The 16,688-nt window shown below is 34.5% G+C and overlaps 1 protein-coding gene across 1 annotated transcript in view; it reads left to right on the forward strand.

The window, feature by feature from the left end:
* Nucleotides 1–16,688, forward strand: part of LOC311170242 (EGF-like and EMI domain-containing protein 1) — a gene marked incomplete at both ends in the record, with an annotated part of 629,838 nt that overhangs the window by 443,747 nt on the left and 169,403 nt on the right. The window contains one exon of the mRNA XM_084232626.1: nt 7,629–7,751. Coding sequence (XP_084088752.1) covers nt 7,629–7,751 — 123 coding nt within the window. The remainder of the gene's footprint in view (nt 1–7,628; nt 7,752–16,688) is intronic.

The following is a 16,688-nucleotide window of genomic DNA, read 5'->3' on the forward strand; positions in this document are numbered from 1 at the left end:
ACAAGCACTGAGTAGAGTCAGAAGCGCGGGAGGGTGAGAGAATTCACCAGAGCCAGAGCGGGGGGAGCAGAGCAGGCAGAAGGACCGAAGTACACTGCTGAGGGGAGCAGCGGGCGGCAGGAGAGGTCTGCGCGCCATCTGGGACCCTCCTCTGGTGGCCGGGGAGCAGCCGGGGATCGAACCAGTGCAGCAGAGGTTGAGGGCAGCCTCACAACCCAGCGCTCAACCACTGAGCCACTGGAGAGGCCCCAGCTTCGTGAATCTTTAAGGATACAAACCCAATTCTTGCAGGAGAAAAATTGAAGTCAGATGCTTTCTGAACCAGTAAAATACAAAAAGTGAGTGAGATTCCTCATGAAAGGAATAGGTTGTGGAAGAGACTGTTGTAAACTGGAAAGCATAAAAATGGATGTACTTGGTCCCAAAATATAAATTATTTTTCTAATCATGGTTATGCAAAACAAGCATTACTTTGGTTTTAAAAATGATATATGTGTTGCAGGCAACACAATTTGACTGGGCAGAGACAATTTGACTGGGTCATATTATAGATTTAGTTTTTCCATGGAAGTAATTTTGCCACAATATTTTGCTACATTAGGTCTTACGTTTCAGTACAGGTCAATATTGGTTAATATTAATGAAGAAAAGTTTAGCATTTTTTGAAAATCCTCCCTTGAAAATTTTGCTATTTTTTATCCAGTCACCCCTATATTCAAAACTCATGTAATGAGTTTCCATAAGAATTTAATGGCTGCAACAATCTGTTCCTCCTGGCAAACAAGTATTTCCCTTTGAATAGTCACTTAAAATGTTATTATTCTTTGTTTTATTCTCCTTTCTTATTTGCTGTCAAATATCGGACCTATTTTTTAAATAATGTTGACCCAATCAATATTACAACAAAGAATAAAACTTTATATAAACATAACTCCATTATTGTTATATACAAAATTATTTATTGCTTCAATTTTTCTAAGCTTTTTCAATACTAATATAAGGCTTTTATAGTTGCAACTAAAACACGGAAGCAATTTGCAATCTGCCATCATAATAGTTTTCCATGTTGTTTTATAGCCATTACAATTAAACTTTTAATGACTGTATTGAAATAATACATTGAATTGACTTAGTCACTCACTTAATTACTATGGCATTTAAGTTGTAATAAATGCTTTGCTCTATGTGTGATATTCAATTTTTTAAAAATCACATTTTTCAATAAACATCATTTTGTGTGATCACATCAGTTCATTATGAGGCCTGTATGATATTATGTATAAGAAGGTATCTAACACCTAGATATGTTTTTGGATGAATTCTTAAGAATGGAATTACAGGACATGAGATATAAATATATATATTTATATATAAATTTATATATTTATTTATAAATATATATATATATATATTACTCCAGCATATCATCTCTTGTTCACAGAATAAGCATAGAGAACAATATCCAAACTTGTTTATAAGCTTGTATTCTAGTATTCCTTAGGAAGTCAACCATCACTGAGCATTTGCTCTATGATATACTGTAGCACAAAACTCAAGAACTATTTATAGAGTGTCATATTCTTTGTTGAACATTTCAAGTTTGATAGTCATGAATTTCTGGTTTGTGGATTAAGTGAAGTTGGTCAACTGTGTAATATCTCAGTTAATATCTTCTTTGAACTACTGTAAGGAAGATCATAAAATTATTTTACTGGTTGTGTTATTGTAATAGTAAAAGACAAATTCACCTTCTATAATAATAAAAGTAAAAGACAAATTAACCTTCTAAAATACTAGAAAGGGTGCATGTAATATAAAAAATAACTCATCTGAATACATCAGATAATATCATGGAAGCAAAGAAAGTCAATGAGATAAGGTTTTCCCTCTAGGAATTGATTCTTAAGTGACGTAGTGAAAAGACTGAATATTTGAAATGAATATGTCTGCTAATGGGAAGAAAAGTCATCAATCTCACTGAACTGAGGAGATATAAATTAGAATTTAAACCTATCAGGGAAGCCAATACTTAAGGAATTCAGATACTGGAGATAATGGATAACCATTAGAGACTATTAATAGACAGAAGTCACAGCTGGATATGATAAGTACTTTAAAAGTAATTAATAAAGTACTATTAAGGTAATAAAAGTACTATTAAGGTAATTAATTAGAAACCAGAGATAAAGTACTAGAAAGTGTAGTGAGAATGTCAAAGGCTATAGGAATATCTAGGACTTGAGGAAAGTACCCAAGAAAGAAAGAAACTTGGAAATATTCTCCCATCCCTGTTGAAATTCAGATTTCTGCGGAGAAGGTATGAGCATGGCCCACTCAATGTCATAAAAGTTTGCTGAGCAAAACCTGTTCACTGTGGTAACAGTGAAATTGACTGGGAAACAGTCTGTGGAAATATTGGTGAGATTTGCTAAAGCACATGCATCTCTGGATTTCCTGTACATCACTGTCTTGCTGGGGAAGAATCCTTCCACTGACAAAGAAGTAGAGTGCTAGTGACATAATGCACATGCCTGTAAAACAGGAAACTATGGTATAGAAGTGCTAAGTCCTTTCATTGAAGTTACCTCCAGTGCTTAATATTGTGTCAGGTGGAAAGAAAGAAATGTTGGCAGAGTCTAGTCTCAATACAATAAAGCATGTCAAAGAAGAGTGCATTTATAAAAATGAGAAAATTGATGATGGGATGAAAAATTTCACCTTATAAGTAAAATCTATTGAAAAATATACTGTAATTAATAGAAGTCAGAAATCTAAATGAAGAACATAGTAGATATGATTAAATGGTATATTTTAATCATCTGATTTTAGAATTGGTAAACCTGGGAGATGATCAGTAGATTGTATCTAGGCTGAATCAAAGAGAGAAAAATAATAATAAAAAAAGCAGAAAATAACATGAGAGAAATGATTTATAGATCAAAGTTCTCACAAACATGTTTTATTGATAACTAGAAAGTAGAGAGGGACAAAAAAACCAATATTTGATCATATAACAGTAGGAATCATTTTTCTGAAACTGAAAGACATCAAATGACACAATTGTGATGTACTACAAATCTAAGATTGAAATCTAATTTTAAAAAAATCAAAGCCTGTCATAGTGGAATAAATGAAATACAGGCAAGAGAAAACCTTAAAAGTAGACAGAGAAAAAGGTCATATTATATTCAAAACTAAATTTGACATTAATTATATAGAAATTTAGAAAAATAGTAAAATAGTGAATTTTATACAGATATGTCAATAATTACATCAAACTTAATGATGTAATACCACAGTTTATAGATGTTAGAATATATAAAGTATCACACATAGATATAGTTTCATGGATATATTTTCTCAAATATATGAATACAAAAGAGTTAAAAAACTGAAGATTAAAAATATTGAAATAGGGCCTCCCCTGGTGGCACAGGTGGTTGAGCGCAGCGCTATGAAGCTGTCCGCAGTCTCTGCAAAGCCAGTCAGTTGGATCCCTGCCGGCCTGCGAGGGTCCCACATGGCACAGCAGACTTCTCCTGTCTCGCCCGCTGCTTCCCTCAGCAGTGTGTTTCGTCAGTTTGCCTGTTCTGTTGCCCACTCTGTCTCTGGTGAATCCTCTCACCCTACCGTGCATCTGGCCTGTACCCCAGTTCTTGTATAAATAAATAAATAAATCTTAAAAAAATGAAATATCTTGCAAACTCAAACCAAAAGAAAATTGATATAGCTATACTAATATCAAAATACCTTAAGTTTAATAAAAGAAGTGTAGCTACATCTCAAGAGAAATATATAGTAACAAAGAGTTAATCTGTTATGAAGGTGTGGCAATTCTAAATTGGTGTGTCATTCGTAATAGAGCTTCCAAATATATAAAATGAAAATTACAGTAAAAAAAAAAATGTAAAATCAGATATGTTTCCCAAAAATGTGTTAAATTTGACAACTGAGGTTCAGTTTAATGGTGTACATTTGATGTTATTTTAGCTTATTAAACTCTATGTTATACTTGAATTGTATTCAAATATTTCACAATTAATCCAGCAGGAAGGGAGTATTTTCTTTCTTTTTTTATTTTTATATTCCCCATACAATTCTACCCCCCTTATTTTGAACCCATTCCCTCCTTTCCCCACCGCCCCCCAGTATATCTCTGGTTTATAGTTGTTTATTGATTTTGATTTTTTCTTTCTTATAGTTATACTTTTTCCTGGTCCCTTATTTAGGTTTTCTAAATTCCTGCTATGAGTGAGACCATCCGGTATTTTTCCTTTTCTTTCTGACTTATTTCGCTGAGCATGATCCCTTCCAGCTCCATCCATGTTGTTGCAAATGGCATGAGTTTAGAAATGGCATGAATTTATCTTTTTTGATTGCTGAGTAATAATCCATTGTGTATATGTACCACATCTTCTTGATCCAGTCATCTGCTTCTGGGCATTTGGGTTGTTTCCATAGCTCCCTAGCTATTGTAAATAGTGCTGCTATAAACATAGGGGTGCAGGTGCTCTTTGGAATTAATGTTTCTGTGTCCTTTGGGTAAATACCTAGGGATGCAGGTAGTATTTTCTTAAGCATCATGTTTCAAAGTATCTTTGTTTATTAGTCAAGAAGTATTGGAAATGAGTTACTCATATAATTCATGTATTACTCATATTATTACTCATCAGTTTTCTTTGTTAAATGTTGTATTGTTAATAATGGACTAAAGTGTCTTACTAAATTAAAGGTCTCAAATTATACAGAATGTTTGATACAGTTATATTTTAAGATTTATTTTTATTTATTTATGCATGCAAGAACTGAGATGTAGGCCATAGATGTTGGGGATGACAGGAGTCACTAGAGACAGAGTGGGAAGCAGAACAGGCAGATGTGCTGAAATACACTGCTGAGGGGAGCAGTGGGTGAGACAGGAAAGGTTTGCTGCGCCATGTGGGTTAGCTCCCTGGCTGGGGCTTAAACTCATGTGTGATTGCTTGATACTGCTGAGACTTTAACCCCTGTACCACCAGGGAGGCCCAAGGTTTTTATTGTTTCGAAACAAAATTGTTTTGAATTAACTCAATAGATTCATAGATACTAGATCTTCAAATGTGATTTAGAGAAAAAATACAGTATATTTTAATTTCTTAAGTAATAGGGAATGGCACCTCACTATAAGTTGGATAAAATATTAAAAATATAGTGCTAGAATATTATGACGAGCTTAACATAATGTAAGTATCACTTATATGAAAGGAACATATCCTTTGAAATGTATATCATTTCCCCAGCATATAATATAAAAACATAATTTATCTGACAAAATTAGCCTATTGTGGTTAAAGATCAGAATAGATGTCTGAATGAAAATCTGAATATGTCATACAAATAAATTAAATTCATAATTAATTAATCTCTCTCCCTGTCTGTGGCTCTCTTTCAAACACACACACACACAATGACATCATAAACAAACTCTTTCAGGAACTGCTTGGTGGCCTTGGGATTATGTCTCAGACCACCGCTGTCGCCTGAGTCTGATCCCTGTCCAGGGATCTAACCCACCTAGGGTGCAGCAGACCTTTCCTGTCTATGCAGCTGTTCCCCTTAGCATTGCACTTCAGTAGATCTGCTTTTTCTGCTCCCCACTCTTTATTTGGTGAATCCTCTATCCCCCCAGCTCTTGCCTACACCTCAGTTCTTGTAAACAAAAATAAATACATCTTTAAAAAAATAATGACCTCTTTCAAACATGTAGATAAGAAATAATAATCTCACACTGATATTTACTTTCAGAGACTGGAAAGAATAAAAAATTCCCCACTTGTTTTATGCATCCAGCATGACCTGGACACCAAAACCTAGCAAGAATTTTATAAGAATGAAATAGTGCAGATGAATCTGTCTCATGACCATAGTCAAAAAATGTTTAACAGAATATTAACTAAACCACTATTTTAAATTGGACAAATGGGCAAAATAGTCTGACAAGCACTTCAAGAAGATGTTATCCAAATGATCAATAATATTAAAGTGTGCTTAGTTTAATTAATCATTAGGAAAAGTGCATATTAAAGTGATGCTTTACATACTTCCTAGAACAACTGAAATGAAAAAAAAACAAAACAAAGCAGAATATCACAGATGTTGGCAAGATGAGTAGCATTTTTTTATACACAACATTGAAAGAAGTCAGGAGACTATTTATCAATACTACTAAAAGAGAACGCAGCATACCTTTTGAACCAGTCATTCTAGTTCTAGATACATTAACCGGTAAACTTCATATGCAAATTCTTTAAATAGATATAGTCATAAAATTGAGTAATAAAATAAAATGAACAAACTACAAAAGTATGCAACAGCATGTATGCATCTAATAAACAGTGTGCTGATGGTCAGAAACATGACACAAAAACGTAGATAATATGGCATACTTATATATAGCACAAAATAACAGAACTAACCTATAGTGATAAAGGTCAGGATAGTTGTTTCTTTTACCAAGGGGTGTGCTTCTTGGATGTTAGTAATGTTCTATTTATTGTGGTTGCTTTGGTATCTCTATTTGTGAAAACTCATCAGACTGTGTACTTAAGATTTGTATATATTTCTATGTGTATAACTCATTTAAATAAAAAGGTAACTAAAAATAAACAAACCAGTTTCAACAGCTGCACAGTCAGGCCTCAGAGAAAAGCAGTCACATCTAGTCAAGATGCATTGTAGGCCATGCTCCTGTTAGGACTCCATTCCTTCAGGATTTCTCTCTCTGCGGTTCCACAGTTTAGGTGATTTGAGACCCCTTTGTGTGTGTTTCTCCTTTCTTAGTTTCTTCTACTCTCCCTGACTAACACATTCTCAGTCAGTCTCTCTCTCCTTTTCCATGCATACCCTTCCCTCACTTCCTTTCTGCCGTTCCTGCCCTCTCCTTTATAACCACATTCATCTCATCAGGCCAAGATATATTGAGTCAGATAAGTAACATAAAGTAGAAGGGCCTTTTTTTGAGCAGAATGAGTCACTATCAAATATCCGTCACCTTTAAGTTGGGTGGAAGGAATATTTAACATTGAGATGATAGTTCTGACCACAGATTTAGGAATGGGCTGTGGACATAGCCAGTAAATGTATACAGCCGAATCACACTATATTTTTAGCCCTGAACCCCAGCTGGATATTAACCTCTGTAAACCACACTGTCTGGCACAATGCCAAATAAGTTGTGGTGGAGGTTTAACAATTATCTGTTTGAAAAGCCAATAACAACAAATTTAATGAAGAAGTGACCTACTGTTCTGACTTGATAATTTCTTGCTGTTTTAATCTCATCCTCAAATAACATTTGGATGTGAAATTTCTGGTTCTGTATTATAAGCCTCCAAATTTCATAAGACCGGACAACTCCTTAGTATTGTGTTCAAAGCTATATCACACGTGAAAGGTTATGGTCTGCCTTTTCTTTTATATCAAAATAGAGTGCATTAGTCTTAATTAAAATAAGATATAATGGTTTTATCTTATTTGATCTGTAGTCAAAGAATGTCACTCTGGGATGGCACATTGTTAAGAGAACTTCTATAGTCTTTCTGGTGTGTCTAGATATAGGAGGCTAATGCTCTTTAAATATTCAATTGCAGATATAAATGAATGTTCCATTGCCAATGGTGGCTGTCAAGATCAATGCTGTAATACAATTGGCAGTTACTACTGCAAATGTCAAGCAGGCCAGAAGCTGGAGGAAGATGGCAGAGGATGTGAAGGTAATAGGACTGTCGCTTACTGATAAGGAAAAAGACAACATCTATGTCAAGCAAAAGAGGGGCTTGTCTTTTATCCAGAGCCAGCTGAAGTGCCTGTGTTGAATGTTGTTAAGAGCACAGATCTTCCTCTCATGTCTCGATTACAAAATTGTAGCCCTAAGAACACTTCAAGTAGCTTATTATAGGAAACATATGATTATACGCTGGTTTGGTTGTGTCATGTTCTGATTATGGAATTTCAATTGTTCGTTTAAATCCCCGAGCAAGGTACATATTTTGAAAGCATTTTATTTAATTCTAAAGTAAAAATGGTGCTTATCATAAAATACTCATATGTTGCGACAATAGAAATAAAGGGCCACACAACACTAACTGAAGGAGTATTATTCTTGGAGTAGAATTATCTTTTTACACAAACTTCAGTTTTTTCTGGCTCTTTTTAAGTATAATTCCTCCCATCTTCCTTTGATATATTAATTCATCATTTTGTTCATTTGACAATCATTGAATTTCTACTCTATATCAGGCATTTTTCCATGCTCTGAGGATATAAAAAAATACTGATAAAAGAATTCTGCCTTTAAGGAGATCACTGATTAAAGCTAAAGATTGAAACATAAACTGAAATCCTACGTAATGGTGTTTTAAGGCATTATACACAAAGTTAAGTGCATTGTATTCAAATAGACCTGGATTTGAGTCTGAACTCTGTCACTTACAATGTATGTAACCTTGGGCATGTCATTTAATCTTTTTAAGACTCTTTCCTCATCTGTAAAATTTAGGATAATGGCAATTTCTAAAACCATAAAACTTGCTATGGAAATTTAATAAGATAAAACTTATAAAGCAGTTAGCATAGTGGGTGGCATATAGTAGGTGTTCAAATAATAGGTACTGTATTCTCATTTATGAACTCAGTTGTTGCCTAGATTAGAATGTAATGGGGGCCAGAGACTGCTTCCTTATCTTCTGTAAAAAAGAAGATACTGAAACTAAAGGGATCACATGTACCATGCCTTTTTTTCTGTCTAGTCATATTACTAAAATGCTTGAGCATTTTATGTATTGAGACATTTTTTAAAAAGATATACGTGGTCTTATCTCTATGTTTTTCCATTAACCTGACACATTCACAATCATTTTTCCCCAACAATGCCTTTTACTGATGGGCAGATATGAATAAGTTGATAGGAGAAAACCAGACACGCAATAGCTAGCTGAAGGTAATTGGGGCTGGAGCTGTGGGTTTGACTGGGATGGCCAAGACAAGACAATTTGCAGACAAGTTTGAAAATTTCTCAGGTTCTCAGGAAGGGGTCAGATTCAGTTCTGCACTGTAAAGTTCTGGCAGGCAGCAACAGGAGTGAGTCTAGGTAAGCTGTCAAAAATATATATAAAAGCCACTGCATCTGGGCTTTTTTTTTTGAACCTCAATATTTTCTTTTTATTTGATTACTTTTTAAGGATCCTTTGTCATAGATTAAAATATATATATTTATTTTTCTATTTGCTGAAACATTCATCATAATGATTGTAAAACTCCAAGATCTGAATTGCCAAGTGGGATCATTTTGATTATCTATTTTTGTTTTTTGCCTCTTTTGGTAGCCAATGTCATAACACCGTAAAGTTCTAGACTTTTCTGTTCTCTGATGTTGACTCAATATTGAGAATATCATTGCTAAACCGTCTTATAATTAAAAAGAGCATCTCACTTAAATGAAAAAGAATTGGTGAATTTCAGTCTTGCCTTTATAAATGTATATACTATTCTACTCAGAGGACCCTGACTGGGTGAAACCTGTCTCAGAAAAGCCCAGATGCACCAGAGAACAGGAAGAATCTAGAACTTTATGGTGTCCAAATGGCACGGTTACCACTGATGACAACATTGTCTGCATGATGAGAATATTGTCTGTTATGACTCCTCACTTCCCCAAGACGAAGTTGTCTCTCTGTTTATTTTTGGTTTAGTTTTATTATCTATCTATCTCTCTACATATATAGAATATATGTAATTATTGTGCTGGGCATTTTATATATAAGCAATAATCTATATAATTATAGATACACACAGACCTATATACATAAAATATGCAATAATTAGCCATAGTTAGGATGACAATAATCTTTATTTTTACGATAGCTATTAGACTGATTTATCATGTTAAACTCTATACCTACTAATTTATTTCACTAATTTATCTCACATTTTGATTGAAGTTCATTACTTTCAGTGGCTCATAATAATGTCAAAATATTTGAACAGTGATGCCCATGGTTTCATTTAGCTGATATCCAGTGGTTTCATTTAACTAATGAATAAGAGTAAGGTCAGTATGTGTTAGAGTCAAGAGTTTGATGTTGAGCTAACGTTGTCTTCCTCTTTGCTGAGATGCGGAACTGGGGATGGGAGTATGGAATAGACACACTCACCAGTAAAGAACTTCCTCTTCATATCATACTACTTTGCAACTTTTCTTTATACTTTCATTAAATGACTATTTGAAACATGGTTGTACTGGAGACTCAACTTGCTTTATTATAGAACACACAATGATCTCAGATTTGTTTATATGCATATAGAAATTATTTTGATAATGAGTGTAATCTAAATTTACTGCAAATGAACATTTCTATTCTTGTGAGTGCAGTGATGAGTCAATCATGTTTATTTACTGGATGCTCATTTGAATTACTTTTTGGAACACAGATCAACACTTTAGTAGACATGTGTTATACCATTAAAATACATCTAGAGTCCACACCTCAAAAGAACTGATACATTTGTAATGGTGTTATTATCTAATATTGTCCTTTAATCAGTTCTCCAAATAGCTACAGACTTGTGCAGAAGGTTTCTGATTAGCTCAGTTTACATTAGCATCCCTTTCTTGCAGGCATAGCAATGAAACTAATGTGTGGTTTCTAATAAACACTGAAGATATATTATTGTATATTCTTGAACCTCATAGATTAAAATGGAGAAAAAAGAAGAGGAAGATTTTACAGGACACTATCAGGATTTATATATATATATATATATTTATATATATACACACACACACACACACATATATTCCATATGCAAATATATCCGTGTGCACATATGTATGTTATTTACACAGACATGTAGTGTACAAATATACTATATATGCATATATATTATATTTTTACTTCTTTATTTTATTTTATGGTTTTTCGAATATGCATGGTTTCACAAAAATTCAACCACCTTTGCTTTTTGAGGTAAAAAGCCCAATTATATTTTATAATTTTATTTGCTATTAAATCCAATGTTTTATTATTTTTAAAAGATTTTTACCAATATAATAATGAATGTAAAGGGTCAGTAATTTGTTTTTCTTTTTTGTTCTTGAAGACACTGGTTCTCAACTGGGGTGATTTTGTTCCCCAGAAATATTTGGTCATTGATTTTCATGACTGAAGAGGTTACTACTGGAATCTAGTACATTAAGGTCAGGGCACCGCCAAATATCCTCTTCTGTTTCTGTGATGGTGCATATATTTTACCTTCTCGTTCTCCCTCACTTGCTGTTTTCACATATTATTTTTTTCTTTTCCTTTTCTACTGCATCTGCTCATCCAATCTATTGAGTTTTAAATGTCAACAATTAGACATTACATTTTTTGAAGTCTTGTTTTTCTTAAATTGGTAGATTCTTTCTGGTATGCTTATTTTTACAAATTATGTGCTTTTCTATAACTACTTTATCCATAGTTATTCCATAAAGTTGATTCCAATATCTATGGTGTCTAAATTATTGTTTCTTTTTTTGACTATTATATGCTTCTTTCCTATTTTACAGAACACTGTATTTATTTACATAGGTATACTGCCCATTAAATTGGGAATATTTCCTGGGAAAGGGTCATTTAATCCCTTTTTATCCCCAGCTCACATGTTTCTAACAGCAGAATTCATAAATGCTTCATAAATATTGAATAAATAACTGGATTGATGATATCCATCCATTTAAAAGTAAATGTAAACAAGCACGTGGTCACTGCACATTTTATTTCTTTCCTTATTTACAGATTACAATTAAACTATGTTTATCATTGAAAGTCCAACTAGTTGAAACATTTGTTATCAGTAGGTTTTTGTATACATATTTCTTGATCATGACTCTGTTATAGTTGAAAGGCAAATCACGTTCTTACTCCAAATCAAAGTGTTTTGGCTTTGTTTGAATTTTCTGAAGCTTCTCCATGTAAATTATCTAAATTATTGATGAAATGGCATGTGTAGGGTCTCCCCTGGTGGCGCAGTGGCTTAGTGCTGGGCTGCAAAGATGCCCGTAGCCTCTGCAGGGCCGGTTCAATCCCTGGCCACCAGCGAGGGTCCCACATGGTGCATGGACCTCTCCTGCCTCCCACTGCTCCCCTCAGCAGTGTACTTCATCAGTCTGCTTGCTCTGCTCTCCCCTCTGGCTCTGGTGAATTCTCTCACCCTCCCGTGCTTCTAACTGTACCCAGTGCTTGTATAAATAAATAAAAAATCTTAAAAAAAAAAGAAGAAGAAAAGAAATGGCATGTGTAGTGTGATTGTTTGAGCATGGTAATCCCATGGAGTCAGGGAGTTTTTCAAAACAAAATGGTAACTAACATTACTTACATTTGTATAAATGAACTTACAAAGATTATGAACACTGGACATTTGAGGTAAAAATCTTTCATTTGGAAGAAATAGCTTATATGGTATAAATATGTTGTTTAATGAATTGACTGCTAAATATATATGAAAGTAAGTTTGACATTTTGAGCCAATTTTTTATTTTTGAAATATATCAGAAATGCTAATATGAATAAACAGAGAATGTAACTCAGTATGCCATTGTGTGGTATGATAGGATTTTGACTAAAAAGATTTCTATACATGGAATTCAATATAAATTAAATGATTTAAAAAAACTCAAAATGATAATTGGTTAAAAAAAAAAAAGTGGCACTAGAAGTAAGGATTCTTACTTCCCCTCAATGATATTGATAGCATGAGCTGGATACAGAACAGGCTTATCAGAATTGTGGATTCAGTGTTATAGCAATGCAGAGCCTCTCAACTCATAGAGGACATGGAAATTTATACCTAGAGAGTTTGATGACTGTCCTATAAACCCCACACACTTTATTTTGGATCTGCAAACAAAATCTAGTTTTCCTTTTTTAAATTACTATTGTTCCCAATTGACTAATCTGCCTGTTTTGTGCACATTTATTGGTTAGCTACTATGTGCTCAGCCCCAGTTGGGTAGTTTAAGAGTAAAAATAGTATCAAAGATGGTTTCTTCTGTCATAGCATTTCAGTGTTATTGGTTATACTAGATATGAAATTAATCTGTGATTTTTTTTTAAGATTTATTTATTTAAAAATTTTAGCTATCAGAATCCAACAATGTATCCATAAGATAATTCACCACGACCAAGTTGGATTCATTCCAGGGGCACAAGGATGGTTTAACATCCGAAAATCAATCAACGTTATCCAACACATCAACAAAAAGAAATATAAAAACCATATGATAATATCAATAGATGCTGAGAAAGCTTTCGACAAAGTGCAACACCCATTCATGATAAAAGCCCTTGAAATTCTTGGGATACAAGGAACATACCTCAACATCATAAAGGCCATCTATGACAAGCCAACAGCCAGTATCATTCTCAATGGTGAAAAGCTGAAAGCAATTCCATTAAGATCTGGAACAAGACAAGGATGTCCACTCTCACCATTGCTTTTCAATATAATACTGGAAGTCCTAGCCAGGGCAATAAGACAAGAGAAAGACATCCAAGGAATCCAAATAGGAAAAGAAGAAGTCAAACTATCACTATTTGCAGACGATATGATATTATACATAGAGAACCCCAAAAACTCCACAGAAAAGCTAATTCAACTCATCAATCAGTTCAGTAAAGTGGCAGGATACAAAATCAACACGCAAAAGTCAGTAGCCTTCCTATACACAAACAATAAATCTGAAGAAGAAGAAATCAAAAAGACCATCCCTTTTGTTATTGAAACAAAAAAAATCAAATATTTGGGAATAAATCTAACAAAAGAGGTAAAGGACCTATACAAAGAAAACTATAAAACACTGTTAAAAGAAATAGAAGAAGACACAAAGAAATGGAGAGACATCCCCTGCTCATGGATTGGAAGAATAAACATTATTAAAATGGCCATCCTTCCAAAAGCAATATACAGATTCAATGCTATTCCAATCAAAATTTCAATGTCATTCTTCAAAGAAATAGAACAATTATTGATGAAATTCATATGGAATCACAAAAAACCCCGAATAGCCAAAGCTCTCCTGAAAAAAAAAGAAGGGAATGGAGGCATCAGACTCCCAGACTTCAAACTATACTACAAAGCCATAATCATCAAAACTGCATGGTATTGGAACAAGAACAGACATACAGACCAATGGAATCGAATAGAAAATCCAGAAATAAACCCACAGATTTATGGTCAACTAATCTTTGACAAAGGAGCAAAGACTATGCATTGGAGCAAAGAAAGTTTGTTCAATAAATGGTGCTGGGAAAACTGGGTCGCTACATGCAAAAGAATGAAGCTTGACCACCACCTCACACCATACACAAAAATCAACTCAAAATGGATTAAAGAACTAGACATAAGACCTGAAACCATAAAATATATAGAAGGAAATATAGGCGAAACACTACGTGATTTGCACATCAAAGACATCTTTACAGACACATCACCCAAAGCAGTGATAGTGAAGGCAAAGATAAACAGCTGGGACTACATCAAATTAAAGAGCTTCTGCACAGCAAAGGAGACAATAACAAAAACAAAGAGAACCCCACCAACTGGGAGAACATTTTTGCACCCAACACTAATGATAAAAGACTGATCACAAAAATCTGCAAAGAGCTGATGAGACTCAACAACAACAAAGAAAATAATCCAGTCAAAAAATGGGCAGAAGAGCTTAAAAGAAACTTCTCTGAAGAGGAAATGCAAATGGCCAACAGGCATATGAAAAAATGTTCAACATCACTTGTCATCAGGGAAATACAAATCAAAACTACCATGAGATACCATCTTACACCAGTGAGAATGGCACATATTAAAAAAACTAGCAACAACAAATGTTGGCGAGGGTGTGGAGAAAAAGGAACTCTTCTGCACTGTTGGTGGGAGTGCAAACTGGTCCAACCACTGTGGAAAGCTGTGTGGAGATTTCTGGACCTACTAAACATAGAGCTTCCATATGACCCAGCAATTCCACTCCTAGGTATTTACCCAAAGGACACAGAAACATCAATTCCAAAGAACACCTGCACCCCTATGTTTATAGCAGCACTGTTTACAATAGCTAAGCTTTGGAAACAACCCAAATGCCCAAAAATAGATGACTGGATTAAGAAGATGTGGTACATATATACCATGGAATATTACTCAGCATTCAAAAAAGATAAACACATGCAATTTGCTGCAACATGGATGGCGCTGGAAGGGATCATGCTCAGCGAAATAAGCCAAAAAGAAAAAGAAAAATACCGGATGGTCTCTCTCATAGCAGGAATCTAGAAAACTTAAATAAGGGACCAGGAAAATGAATAACTATAAGAAAGTGAAAATCAAAATCAACAAAAAACTATGAACCAGAGACACTTTTAGGGGGGCGGGGGCGGGAGGGGAGGGATTGGGGTCAGAATGGGGGGCTGCAATTGTATGGGGAATATAACAATAAAATTTATAAAAAAAAAAAAAGATTTATTTATTTATTTATACAAGCACTGGGTACAGTCAGAAGCGCGGGAGGGTGAGAGAATTCACCAGAGCCAGAGCGGGGAGCAGAACAGGCAGAAGGACCGAAGTACACTGCTGAGGGGAGCAGCGGGCGGCAGGAGAGGTCTGCAAGCCATGCGGGACCCTCCTCCGGTGGCCGGGGATCAGCCGAGGATTGAACCAGCGCTGCAGAGGCTGCGGGCAGCTTCGCAACCCAGCGCTCAACCGCTGCGCCACCAGGGAGGCCCTTAATCTGTGATATTTTAAATAAAAGTACAAACAAATATATTTTGAGAGTTCTCCCAGGCCAGCCCCTTGCCTCGAAGCATCACTCTTTCCAAACTAGCTGGTTAAGAGACCTCCAAGGGAGATCTGCTTTCTCCATTTCACAGTCTGTTTAATCCTTGCTACCAAGTAAGTCTTCTTTATGTGTAATCTGTATTGTCCTGACTGAAATTTAAATGTTTTTGATTTTTTTTCTTGTTAATTCAAAGACTCAACTAATTAGTGCCCTACTTTACAGTAATTCATCCCACTCTTACAGCACACTCAAGTGCCCCTCCTCAACATGGTACAAATGTTGATCACACCAAATACTAGAGGCCATTGGTACTTGAGAAAAATCTATCTATCTATCTATCTATCTATCTATCTATCTATCTATCTATCTATCATCTATCTACATAAATGCAAGCATGCGCACATTTTGTTTTGAGATCATAAATATAACTGGGAGAGATAATTATCAGGGAGTTACCTGCTTTAATATATTATTTCTTTTAATACTTATTTATGAAGACCTCTCCCATCACTTAAACATTTTGTGGAGTTGGGAAACATATAAATGTGGTGAAAGTAGCTCCCTAGATAAGTAATAAATGGAGAGCAATTTAAGAAAATTCCTATATAATCTATCATAATAGACTAAAGTAAAAGTTACATATTTTTAAGTTTATCCAACTATATTCACAATGGAATTCATTATGTATAAAAAGTTTGAACCACTTAAAATACTTATTTGTTATATCATAGTTGGATTTATCATAATCAGCAAATAAATGTATGCAAGCTATATTTGTTTTTATGTATTCATTTATCTAGCCACTCACCTATATATCTACACATCTGTATATAAACATGTAAATAAC

Source organism: Talpa europaea (genome assembly GCF_964194135.1).
Source record: "Talpa europaea genome assembly, chromosome: 4".
Taxonomy (NCBI): Eukaryota; Metazoa; Chordata; class Mammalia; order Eulipotyphla; family Talpidae; genus Talpa; species Talpa europaea.